Below are 14023 nucleotides of genomic sequence, written 5' to 3'. Positions count from 1 at the left end.
GATGACACAAAGCTCACTTCATGTATGTAACAAGTCTTTTTCAGCCCTTTGGGCGCTTCCGTCAATATCAAGTCCAATGAGGCTACACGTTTCCAACTCAAGAAGAGTGCAAAGGCTCCACAACAGTGAAAGATTGAAGCTCTGATGTGGTTTGACATTTTTTTTTTTGTTAACTTTCTTTGAAGGGAGCAATGCAACTGCCTGAAGTAGCAACAACTTGGTATTAAATGTCATCATTATTTACTTTCGTCCCAGATTTTTTACGTTTGCCCAAGAGGATAGTTTCATCTGAGTAGATTTGTTTGTGTGCAACTTCCTGTCTGTCGAAGGCTTTCAATGTCACCCCAGTTGTTGTTGTTTTTTTAAAATTATCGATGGGTCTTCTTCTGAGAATACACACTCACCTCCAATGATTTTCTTTTTGCTGTAGACACTGAAATGTGAATATCAGCCAATTCAAAAACATTGTGCCACCATTTTGAAAGCCTTAAAGGTTTAAAGGGGTGCTGAATGGGTAGATGAATGAAAACAGCGGCAGTTGATAAAAGAAAGATTGTGAAAGCTTCAAAGAAAGACCCTGAAACTACTGTTAGTGCTTGTTTCTTTGTAAAGTTGTTTTTGAACATGATGTGAAGATGCTTTCAACTAACATGTTTTTATTTTTGTGCCTCCACAGCGAGAAAAGCTGATCCATGAGCTAGAGGAAGAGCGACGGCTGCGTCTGGAGAGCGAGAAGCGTCTCTGCGAAGTGACGAAGGAATCCGAGCTGGGCCGGGCACAGATCGTCTCCCTGCAGCAGCAATTCTCCAGGTGAATGAGCACCAAAAGCTCAATATGTTCACTTGCCCTTGTCATCTTCCATGATGCTTGAGCTCGGAGAAAGAGGACAAAATGTTAAGCGATCAAATAACGACTCCCTAACCTCTTTTTCCCGGTCAGTCTGAAGCTCATAATTTGCAGATAGACATTCACTAGTCATGCAGGAGTCTTCACGTTAGCTTACTTCAAATTAGCTGCTTATCTCCTCATTAGAAAAGCGCTTCAGACTTTAATGATCCCACTGTGCAGCCGCAGACTCTGGCAGAAGCAGGATGGAATATTTAAAGAGACAGTTTGCCCAAGAAGTTCAGATTTTGTCTCATCTGTCCATAGCACATTCTCCCAAAAACTTTTGATTTTTTTTTTTTTTTTCAAAATTGGTGTCCTCCATGGTTGACTCAAATAACGACAGAAGGTGCGATCTGACACTGATGTATCTTGACCTTGCAGTTCATGTTTGATTTCTTTGGAGGTTATTCTGGGCTCTTTTACATCAATTTTCCTGCTACGGCCATGTCCAGGGAGGTTGGCTAATGTCCTGTAGATCTTAAATTTCTGAACATGTGCAACTGGAGTTACAAGAATGTCAATCTGCTTGGAGGTGGTTTTGTATCGTTTACATACAATATGTATGTATGTAAAGTCTTAGTATGCTTGTCTGTCATTGTTTATCTAATCTCCTGAGATAACTTGCTCTTTCGCTTCCTCTGGTCCATGTTATGTGTGATACACACAGTGCCACCCTTTAAATAGGCCGATTAACTGCTTATAACTTCGAAGACACCCGTGATGCTAATTAGAGAACATAACTTGGTTCACAATGTTCCTATGGTCAAATCATTTTCAATCATTTCTCGGGGTACCATCATTTCTTCCCAGGCCTGGTTCATCAGTTTTTTTTTTTTTTTTAAATAATTCGAATATCAATTCAAAAGCAATGTAGCGGCATTGGGAGAAGAGTCCATCTAATAAGAGAAAAACACATAAAGCTTATCCTTGACTGGGTCCTTCATTGGTTCCAAATGAACTTGGGGTCATCTGGATGGATGGCTCTCACTGGGCGCCAGACCACTGAGACTGTCTCGTCAAACATTCAATTATACCCTCCAAAAAAAAGGATGCTTATCAACCCGGGGAAGTTCAGTACCCTGCTCAGATATTTTGTCCTTCTGTGAGGGTTATGTTCATTGTCACTGTGCTGGATTGCTGTAATAGCAGGGCTCAGGGCACCTGGTGTAGGGAGACCTCCCAAAGGTCAACTACCAACTTCATCCTACCGCACACAAAGAAGCCAAAATGATTCTGTTGATGTAAATGAAACATGGCCATTCGCTGGATTATGATGGTGGCCTGGCACTCATTGGCACAGAGTCGAGCTGGCAGATGGGGAAGGATAGTGTGCTGAGTAACCTGACAAGGAAGGCTTCTGGTATCTTCCCATGAGCCCTTGTCCCATTGGCATCTGCTGCTTTTTCTGCTAGCTTCAGATAACTGGTGCTCCTTTGCCCTGCAATTAGTTGGAAACCCATTCACGGTGTACCCTGCTTCTTGCGGAGTGATTTTGCCAGTCTCTTTTGATATACATCCACCGTCTGAAGGACTTTATGCCCTTCTGTCTCAAACGGATGTCACTTTGAATCTTTTGATCCCCTTTTACAAAAAGGGGGCTTTGGGGATGTGTGGATGGAAGAATTTTCTGGTTGAAATGCATCTGGTGTAATGCCCAACGGAAGACATTTTGCTGCTCATTGACCATTTGTTTGTCAACTGGGGGATGGGAGCTATGGGTGCCCCCCCCTCAGGTGGATGCCTGTGGCAGCCGCCTCGTCAGCCCCGCCATTTGCACGCTATGGTGAGGAGGAGCAGTGGGATGAAAAATTTATTTTCTATATGCATGTCAATGTGTTGCAAGAAGCCTTTGACCAAATCTCTGAACCACGTTGGCGCCTTTTTTTGGACTGACTGTTGCTGCTTTTTCTTCTAATATCAAAAATAACTTTTTTTTTGAGACACCATTTAAGGTTGCTTGGCTATGCATTTTGGCTATACTTTGGTTCGCAGCTGAACTACTTTGCACGCAGAATTGCCACTTTGCTCATGTTTTCATGGTTGAGATTAAAAAAGTCTACATTCCTCAAGTGACTGGCCACTTAGCTCCACGAAGGTGTGCACATATGCCAGCGTGCAGCCCCCTTCCCCCCGGCTGGGCTCTAATCTTGGTGTGGGTCACATGCTCAACCCTTCCTGACTTGGGTCAACCCCCCAAAGCTTCACCGCCACTTGGTGTGGCCTGCCGTCATTAAACGACTACGGATTAGTGGTAGACTGCAGCCCAGAGCCCTGCAGCCTGCACAGCCCACCCTGAACATCTCTTCACTCCGTATGGGCTGGGACATTCAGGAGCAGGGACAGACGGAAGAAAAATGTGTGTTGAGAGCAACATCATCAACTAACAGCTACATTCGGACGTGTATCCAGCAAAGGCACCGTTGAGGTCTTGAGAGCACACCAACAGGATGACTGGTGAGAAGGCTGAAGCGTGGGAGATGCTTGGTGCTCATTCACGTACACTTGCCCAAGGATGAAGTACACAGTCAGCAGGTAATGGGTCCAACAGCTTGTGTGCCTCACCTTCCACTTTTAACAATTCTTCATTGTCAGTGTTGTTTGGGATTTATATTAGTACAAAATGATTTATCAAACATGGGACAAGTATGTAGAAATGACTGTGGCTACTGTAATGTGTAGAAGGCATACTGGCAAAATGAGGGGTGATAGGAAGAACCAACTCTTTCTGCTCATGGAAACATTTGTGAAATACCAGAAAGAGAATGATCACAAAATATCAATTACTTGATGCAATGTCGTAGTTTCTGAAAAGATCCAAGGGCGGACTTCTTAGCTTGTCAATTCTGCATTTCCCTGGTGGTCATTTTCAGCATGGTGTGACAAGAGGTGCTAACTTCTCCCACAGCGAAGCATACCCATACAATCCCATCTCCATCACTTTTACACCTGATCCCTTTGGGCTCTTCGCAAATCAGACCATGTGTGCTGTAGCCTTGCAGAGGATTCTTTTGGGCACATTATTCAGCGCAATAGCATGAATGATGCAAACAGGCACGAATGGCTTTTGGAGTCTGGACTTGTTCGGGCGGTCATGCTCAAGTTGAAATGCCCCGGCAGAGTAAACCGTCAGTGTTGTATTTGCTTATGTTATTGTCTCGTTAGCTGTGCATAGCTGGGGCAGCAGAGAGCAGCACATTCAAAGAGTAAGCAGAGTGATGTCTTTCTGTTTGCTGATCAATGAGCTCTTTTCTAATCATTCAAGTACCCGGCCACGCCTGGCCCAAGTCTTTTAATTTGGCATGCTGGAGAAGGCCCCCTGCTGTGCTTGGGAAGCTGTGCTATGAATTGAGCCCCTGTTCCAAACCGCACATCTGGAGTCATTACAAAGAGGTCGGGTTGGGTCTTTTGAAGTCGCTTTCCTGTGCCTTCCAAATGACGATGAGGTTTGCTAAATAGATAATAGGTGACTGCACTATTTTGGATTTATTGGCCCTACTTTTCAGCTTCCACACTTGGACCGGGTCCAATTCAACTCACTTTTAATCATGTAAGTGTCGCTAAATTACTAGCTTTTAACATCTCTCTCCAATCTTTGTGCTTAAGTTTGACCTGTTATTCCTTTTTGTCAGCTGATTGTAAACACGCTAGGGCTGCCAATAATGAATCTTTTCTTTATGATCGTTATCCGATCGATTATTCCATAGAAGTGTGTTCCCTGCGAGTTAACTTTAAAAAGCTTCAAACCGTAAGTTACTCTGTGAAATGAAGTGGGCAATCACACATAATTGTCATTTGCAAAATGTATACAATACAGTGTGTAGTCTACAAACACCAAACAGTCCCCAAACCTTTGGCATATTTTTCATTTAAGTGTATTCCCAGACTGAGTGCGCCCGCCTGCAACAAATGTCTGAGTGGTAAACACCGACGTGGCAATACATGAATTCTGGGCATCACAAATATGGTTTTAAAATGAAAAATTTTATTTTTGAGGCAGACATTTTTGAGTCAACCAATTTTTGTGATTGATTTGGCCGACCGAGTTTGTCGATTAATTTTTTTTTTCCGCCAGCTATAAAACACACACACGCACACACACACACACACACACACACACACACACACACACACACACACACACACACACACACATACCCTGCTGACTTCCGCCACAGATTAGACATGCTGGTTCTCATGTTTGTAAGCATGCAGAAAGAGGTCAGATTACAAGCCTTTGCGGATGTAGGGCAAATCCTGACATCAAAATGGCTTGCCCGTTCCCTCCGGCTCGCGGAGCCTTTCCTCATAGTTTGTCGCCTGCAGCCAAACAGCTTGTAATTCAAACTGACCTCATGATTGCAGTATAGATTTGGTCCCCAAACCTTTGGCATATTTTTCATTTAAGTGTATTCCCAGACTGAGTGCGCCCGCCTGCAACAAATGTCTGAGTGGTAAACACCGACGTGGCAATACATGAATTCTGGGCATCACAAATATGGTTTTAAAATGAAAAATTTTATTTTTGAGGCAGACATTTTTGAGTCAACCAATTTTTGTGATCGACTTGGCCGACCGAGTTTGTCGATTAATTTTTTTTTTCCGCCAGCTATAAAACACACACACGCACACACACACACACACACACACACACACACACACACACACACACACACACACACACACATACCCTGCTGACTTCCGCCACAGATTAGACATGCTGGTTCTCATGTTTGTAAGCATGCAGAAAGAGGTCAGATTACAAGCCTTTGCGGATGTAGGGCAAATCCTGACATCAAAATGGCTTGCCCGTTCCCTCCGGCTCGCGGAGCCTTTCCTCATAGTTTGTCGCCTGCAGCCAAACAGCTTGTAATTCAAACTGACCTCATGATTGCAGTATAGATTTGGTTGTCTGGCAGCAGCTCTGGTTTAAATAAACACAACCACTGCGTCACTTCAGCACTTTGACTGTTAAATCATTAATTCTCCTACTCTGTCAGTATATAAAGAAGTCTGCTAATCAATCAAATTATCAATATTAATGCTGTTGAACAAGATTTCTTTGTTCCCCCAAAAACTTGTTTCTTCAAATCAAATTAATGCGCACAAATTTGTGGAGACAGTTTAGGGAAGGCCACATTTTCTTGTGTCATTATTGCCCAAGAGCATGAAGAAAAATCCATAAAGGATGCTTGGATGATTTTGGTATGGAAAAACCTGAGATCCTGAATTCATCAGATCAAAGCGTAAACCACAATAAAGATTCTGAGTCATCATCACTGACCTCTGGTTTCACAAATGTTCTTCAGGGTCAAAACACAAATTCCCCCAGACATCCTCCCAAATGTTGTTGAAATTCTTCCCATAAGAGGAAGCTGTTACAGTAATGATGAGGTGTCCGTATAATGCATCTACTGAACTTGAACCGAATCTGGATATTTGTTGTGAGCAATGCTCTGTCTGGAATCGTTATTTGGTCTTGGTGTAGATTTACTGCAGAGTCTGCCCTGCCCTCATGACTAAGGTTTCACACTGGGAGGCCTTCCGTTAGTATCTCACACATGCATGCAATTCTCTAGGGTAAATGTCTTCAGCCATGATTTTGTCGACCACCAATGTCTGCCTCGGTGTTGTCTGATTCATTTGGCCAGAGGTGAACATGTGGAGCACTTTAAATTCTTCCAAATGTGTCCGGGATGCCGGAGAAAGACCCTTCATGTGGCTCGCTCTTTATCTGTTTGTCCGGATACTGGCCATACAGACTTGGCATCATGCAGTTAAGTCGATTCTATCCTCATTTGTTGAAAGGAAGTAAACTGCAGGTGGTCAAATGTTGAAATTGGTAGCGGTTAAGCTTTTGTGACATCCATGCGTGGTTCTGGAAAGTGGATTAAAAGAGTCTCTGAGTTAGGGCGCCCCAACAATTAGGCCATATCTTAGAAAGGGTCTCCTTGCATGTTTTCTGCACAACAGCTCCGAGAGGATCAGAGTAGCTTAGCGTCAGGCTAAGCCAGGCAATCATTGGTTTGCCTCACACAAGGAGCGCAAAGAAGAATGGTATATTCTTGAGCCAAAGCGCACAATTTTGCTTGGGTTTTCTACGGCCACGTAAGGCGATTGTCGCACGCGAACTGCAAACCGACCCCTGATGGCCTCAATTCTGACGCACAACCAGGTGATTGTTTGTCCTATCGCTTCAGCAGCTTTGGGGTTTTCGCAATTGTTCTTTTGTCAAATCTGATTAGCGGCCTCGGTCAACTTGAGTGTCTGACAGCGGCGATAATGTGAAAGTGTGACCTGTTGAGTAGTGCAAAGAAAAGCTCTGACCCCCTCTCTATTCTTACGGAATCTTGGTCCCCCATTTTTCAGTGGACAATTGTGTTCAGTTTATAAAAAGTATAAGATAATAAACACGATATATTGATCGAGTTCTTACAGATGTAGGTGATGTGTTCAGAACAAAAGCGGAGCATTTGGTGAAAAGTAGACAACACACTATGACGGCATGTTGAGAGTCAGTCCTGGCATGTCAGTGTGCACAGAAAGTGTTGACTTTAGTGAAAGCAAAGCCTCTTATTTCCCATTCAAGAGTCACAACACACACACTGACAAACGCAGACTGATGAGAGAGCATAAGCCACGTCAAGCGTTCATCCCACCAAGCTTCTCCTTGTTTCCTATATGATCCAAGACTAACAGTCGGTTTGCATCCCAGCGGGAGAGGACTTATTAACATGGCCCATATGGAAATGTCTTGGCCACATCAGTGGACAAGGCCACTGCGGGATAATGACACAGCGTAGACGTAACCAGTAGCGGATCTGTTTCAGGCTGGTTCAGAAACATGGACTGACCACGTGGAATGTGGCTTTAGCCTTGAGCACTCAGATTTACTTGATGACAGTGTTGCCTTTTTTGGCCTCAAAACCCCCATTTTTGAGTGTGGCACGGCCTCTACATGTGGAGCTCTGTGCCACGTTCAGGATGATGGTGTTCAAGTCGGAGTGAATCTCAGGTGAGAATTGAAATATATTTCTGTCACATGTGTGGGACTCTGTCACTGAAGCCGTTCAACTTTGTGCCCCCGCATGAGCACAGGTATGCTTTGATTCCTTGCCATTTAAAAAGACAGAAGTGAATATTGTTCCAAAATACAAAACAATGCATGGCGATGAACCTTGTACCTTGGAGGGATGGTTACCTGAATGAATGCATACACAATTTGGTAGCCCACAAAAAAATAATACATCCAAACACATATCACCAACTATTATATTAACAAAAAAAAAAACAGTAGAAAAGAAAGAGGCAGTTATAAATAATTTTCCAAGGTGGGTGCAGCTTACTTATTTTGCACAACCTTCAAGGTAACTCTGCAAAAAAAAAAAAAAGAAAGACAGGAAAGGGACCAAGATCGTTTTTTTGGGTAATATATTCTGCCCAATAAAAGTACAAGGTTACTTATACAACATAAAGAATTCCCTGAAAAATAAATGGCATGTTGAAATTAATCAATTATACTTACATCGTCAAGTGGATGCACCAAATAAAATCATCTGGATCCAGATACATTTTTTAATTAGATGTATGTTCTAAAAATGTATTTTGATCTGTATGATAAAAAATAAATCAGTGTTGTTCTCACTTTCAAGCGTTGGTAGAAGATCTTGCAGTACAATTGTGATAGTTCCAATTTTAATAAACGATGAGTAAATAAAACAAACTTTAGGGTCACTGGTTCTGCCCATATTCGTCCCCCAAAAAGTTCATTTCTGCATCTTATAAATTGGTAAACTTGAAAATTGCCTGGTTACGTTCCCCAACGGAAAATACATATTCTGAATTTCCTTTTAGTATGCGTATTTTCCATGTCATACAATAATCCTAAATACTCCATTAGATTTAAAAAAAAACACACAATTTGTTGCAATGTTTTAAAATGAGTATGCACCAAGCAAAATCCAACATGACGTGACAAGATAATTTGTGACACAATCCCCTCTGTCGAGTGTGTCCTGATCACCTTGCTCCTCCACTCATGAAATTGGCAACTTGTGTGAATGTGTCTGCATGTGTTTTGTGTGTGTGTGTGTGTGTGTGTGTGTGTGTGTGTGTGTGTGTGTGTGTTCGTGTGCATGTGTGTGTGCGTGCGTGCGCGTGTGCGTGCGTGCGTGTGTGTGTGAGTTTTTGTAAGAGAGAGAGAATCAAAACTTGACAGACCTCAGGCTGTAAATTGATTGCCCTCCTAATTGCATTTCCGAGACTGTTGGCATTTTTTAAATTCAGCGCAAGCTCTGATGGGTCAAGTGAGTCATAACTTACTTTTGCTTCCCTCCATGTCCCGTTTGTCCTTTTCCGGCTGAGAACTTTTCAATTGTTTTCTTCTTGCCGTGTTGCAGATATTTGGTGGTCATCGTGATCAGTGATCTGGTTAAAGGAACTGAGCAAAGAAAAACACAGCAAACAATGCCGTCAAATCTCTTGTTGCAACTCTGAAATTGTATTTCTTTTTCAAATGATATGATTACTCATTGCTTACTACTCCATATTTTGGGGGTCAGTTGATTTTTTTTCTTTCTCCTTGTCAATTGCCTCCCTTTCCTTCCCACAATGCCGCACTAATTGTGATGCTTGGCTTTCTTGCCAGCATTATACTGCCTATGGAGGGAAAGTGCATGGAGCCAGCACCCATGTTCCTTTTAATTCCCTAGACTGTCCAAACTAATTTTTGAAATGATTATTATTTTATTTATTACTGTTTTATAATGCATAGAATGGTTATTCACTGAGAATTTAGCATTACTTTGTCATACTCACTACTGAATTGCCATGTCTGCATGCATGCTGATCAATTTGAATTTGAAATGATGCCATCTGTTCTGGATTACAAACAGAGTCTGAATTGTAAGCGAGGGATTTCAGATTCAAAGTGTATTTGTTTCATCCCAAACTGTGCATGCATCTCCCCACATCTCAATGGCAGCAAGCCGCCAATGTCATATCATCATCATCATCATCATCATCATCATCCTCACTGTGCTGATTTAGGCCAGTTGAGAGTGCTCACTAGAGCAGTCTGCCCCGCCGACAGTTTGCACATTTGCTCACTGCCTGATTACAAGCGGCTTTTTGCAGCACAGCCTGGACAGATGGCAAGGCAAACCTTCTCTGCATGTTCTCATCACAAGTAGCACGGCAGATCAGCTAACTAGCAACAGTTTGGATGTGACAAAGTACGCTCCCCCTTGGGTATAAATTCTTCAATAGGCAAACTGTCTCAGGTGGAAGCCACCCTCATGTGTGATTTATATGCTCAGACACATTAGCGTGCCATGACAGATACGAGGTGTGCTGTGTGAAATTATCCAATTTAAGTTTTTTTCCATTTCATTTTCACCAAAAATGTCAGAAGCTATTTTTCATGTTTCTGCATTCACTAACCAGTAACGGTTGTAAACAAAGGCTTACATGATGTCAACTAGGATCGCCTATGTTGCTCAAGAGAAGCCGAATGCGTGGAGGGCCAAAAGTTCATCCTGAAGCTCAAGGGAGATCTGATGCAAATATAGGGGGCCATTTAGCCTTCTCTTGGATGCCTGCTCTGCATGCAGCCTGCATGTTTGGCAGTTGATTGTTTTGAGGAGATGGAGCCCTCAAGGTCAAAGTCACTCGGTCGGCGGTTGCTGCTGTGATTGCACTTTTATTCACGCATGCAACTGCTCGTTTGCAAGCAAAATGTGGCAGTCACTCGTTAATCCAAGGTTCTGTTTGTATAGAAAAGCGGATACAAAAATACTGTGAAATCCATCGAAGGGCAATTGTGGGATGGTTCAGCCACTGAGATCATGTCTTGTGTGTGCAGGATGGAAGAGACGGTGCGCTCACTGCTGCAGAATCAAGGGGTCGTGGAGCAGACAACGACAGACACCGCGGACATCACGAAGGCCTTCGAAGTAAACAATGCATTCATACAATTAAGATGAATATCTTCATTTCTGGGTAATCATCCTATAAGTAAATAGATGGATCTAAATTGATGAGAATAGGTACCGTGGTTGTATTTTTCAGTTTAACAAGAAAAAAGGAGGAAGGCAATGATGGCTGACCTTGTTATGTACCAGAAATCACTGGAAATGGAAGGAATAAGTCACATTCACATGATCACCTTTCGAGTCACATTTGACAATTTTTCTACATCTTCCTTGTTTGTCTGCCGTTATGTTGTCCACCAAAATGAGAATCTTGCCGACTAGATTGAAAAAAAAAAATACATTACTTTTGCATCCTGATGCAGTGTTTACTTCTAAAAACAACATACCGGTACTTCATTGCACCAACCAAATTAATTATTCCAAGATTTAAATGTGATCAAGGGATTGTAAGAAAAGGTCATCCGATCATCCCAAAGGGTGTTTTCTTTCATTGTTGTGCATCGCCATTGAGTGATGAAGAGGGCAGAAGAATGGGGCTAAATGTCATTGCTAATGTGCTCCAGTGAGGATTAGCAGCTAGTTTGACTGATAGTTTGCTAGTTAGCCTGAGGTGCAAAAGCTTTTCAGTAACACACACAACAAAAGAACTCAAAAGATGTCGGAGGTGGAGAGGATTTGGAATGACAGATGAAATTAATAATGGAGGATGAGAAGTAGAATCTGACAAGAAGGGTTCATTGAAATGTTTTAATTTAGTAAGGTTTTACAAAGGTTTCCTTTGCGTTGGTGATCAGTCGCCTGTGGATTTTGTGGACAAGAACAAACAAGAGGGGTATTAGGCGATTCCCAGTTGCTGAATAACCCACCGCCAGCCTGTCCTACGCAACCGCTTTCTGTGTATTCAGCAGACAAACCCAATAACTTGAAAGGGCAGCACGGAGGACAGTGCTCTCACCCGTCTCTCTGTGGACGCTATTACAGGGTCTTTTAACAATGCCTGATGAGCAGGCTCTGCAAACAAGCACAAGGAGGCCACCACAATAAAGCATCGCCTCAAACACAATTTTAAGAAGTAGCGGTTTATGATTGAAAGCCTCTTAAGTTTCGAAGAACTTAAATAAAGTTGGAGACAAAGGGGTTCATACTGTGTTACATTTTCTGATTTATAGACAGATAGATAGATAGATAGATAGATAGATAGATAGATAGATAGATAGATAGATAGATAGATAGATAGATAGATAGATAGATAGATAGATAGATAGATAGATCTATCCATCCATATCTCCTCCTCTGGGATGCAATTGCCATTTCATGAATTTGAATTTGTGAGACCTGATGCTAACACGAATGATCTAATTGCGAGAAGCTGCATCAGCTACGTAAATTGACAAACAGACACGGCAATGTCCCGGCTCGTGAGCTCTGTCTCGAGGCCAATAAAGGCTGTGAAAACTGGTCAACCTCTTATGCGCCAATTTTGAATGAAGAAGACTTGTTTACGACTCTTCTTGAGATTTTTTTTTTTTTTGCAGGGGGGGGGGACCAGGCAGATTGTCCATCTGATTTTCTTTGTGCGGTTCTGTGCCAGTTAGAAAGTGCCTAATTAGAGGCTTATTATTACCAGTAGTTAATTATGGGATGTTGGGAAGACGTCCATCTCCTCGAAAGATAACTGGCAGAGAGATGCAGGAGGGCCAAACGAGAGCAACGATGAAGGTCGCTGCTACAATTTGGAAAACAAGAGAAACATGATTAGGGATTATGGGACATTTAGTTGAAACTGCCTCCCGGTCGGCCCATCTGCCCATTTGATCCGCTCCCCACTTTCGCTCTGCTTTCATCTTGTATTTCACTTCCTCCTCCTTCTGTGATTTCTGCCTTTCCTCGGCTTCCTATACTCCCTTTACAAAAGCTAGTCATCTTTCTTTTTTTCTTCACAGCCCATCTGCTGCGGCTTCTTCTTGCCAATAGCCACCACCCATCCCCAGCCCGTCTCACTCTACCTCCTCTAACCTGCCCTCTTTGTTTGTGCCTCAGGAGAAATTCTCAGAGGAAGTGCCAAAGCAGTATGATTGCCCAGAAGAGAGCAGCCCCCTGCCGCCGACTCAGATGGAGTCTGAGTCTGGGATGCGGCCGCACACCAACACCAGCCAAACAGACGATAACGATGACAGAACCAAGCTTCTGTTAGAACGCCTGAAGACCCTGGAGGTAATTTCTCTGTTGAACAGCTTTTTCTCAACTACTCGCGGCCCCACACACCTTCCTTCTTCCATGCTTGATTGTCAACAAACTTAAGCCATCCTGGACTTTCACGACAACACCAAAGATAATTATTCAGACACAGATCATTTCTTGATGCTTCCTAAGTCTTCCTTCACATTTGATGGAGAGCATTACCTCAACATTACATTTGAAATGCTTTTATCACAAGATAGGTGCCATTTAATCCCGTCACACTAGACCATGTGATGGATGCACCACTTGCTGGAGCAGCAGGAGCAAGGCAGATGCGATACATCACTCGCCTATCCACTGATTATTGTCGGAGCTGCTGCTCTTCCGGAAGCCGCTTAAATACGAAACTCCGAAAATAGACAAACTTCAGTTAAAGAGGATGATTAATAAAAGTGAGTAACACAATTTTAAATCCATCCCATAATTTCACTATGAGTCTACATATTGTATTGCTCCGCTGCGCTGGGGCATGCTTCTGTTCTGAAATGCACTGTCCTAATTTCCAGTTGTAGAAAGAGACAAATGCAAAAGTAGCAATTTATCGGATCTGATTGGCTATTTACAGTTACGTTTGTCTAAAATGAATATTTGTTGTTTCAGTCTACAAAATATCGACAACATATATCCCAAATTCCAACGATGCTGATTATCATTGAGACCAATTATTTTCAGAAGATGAAAAATGTTCGAAATGCGAAACACAGCAGAGTATTTAATATTTTGATAGCTACCCTTTACATGCAGAATAATACTGTTAATCTTGGATTGGGGAAATTCAGGTTTTACCGCAGCAAAGTAGACAAATCAAAATCCATGAAAAAAAAAAAAAAAAAAATATATATATATACATTACATTATTGGAAAAAAAACGATTAAAGAAAATTATAGCCCTGTAGCAGCTGAGTGACGCTGCCGTTGCGGCAAATCAGTGTTGGAGGTAGACAAGTTCCCTGAAGCGATGAACA

The 14023-nt window shown here is 42.5% G+C and overlaps 1 protein-coding gene across 10 annotated transcripts in view; it reads left to right on the top strand.

Annotated features, from left to right (window-relative positions):
* The window catches only part of LOC109528536 (nck-associated protein 5), a 90912-nt gene that overhangs the window by 46542 nt on the left and 30347 nt on the right, over positions 1 to 14023 (top strand). For 9 of the 10 annotated variants that reach the window (XM_019891265.1, XM_019891263.1, XM_019891268.1 and 6 more), the window contains 3 exons: positions 677 to 810; positions 10748 to 10838; positions 12858 to 13031. In XM_019891265.1, coding sequence (XP_019746824.1) covers positions 677 to 810; positions 10748 to 10838; positions 12858 to 13031 — 399 coding nt within the window. Of the gene's footprint in view, positions 1 to 676; positions 811 to 3016; positions 3421 to 10747; positions 10839 to 12857; positions 13032 to 14023 lie in introns of those variants that run through there. The other variant, XM_019891271.1, reaches the window with a different exon arrangement.

This window comes from Hippocampus comes, unplaced genomic scaffold, assembly GCF_001891065.2.
Source record: "Hippocampus comes isolate QL1 unplaced genomic scaffold, H_comes_QL1_v1.1 scaffold174, whole genome shotgun sequence".
NCBI classification, from domain to species: domain Eukaryota; kingdom Metazoa; phylum Chordata; class Actinopteri; order Syngnathiformes; family Syngnathidae; genus Hippocampus; species Hippocampus comes.
This window is presented reverse-complemented; position numbering and strand designations above follow the sequence as displayed.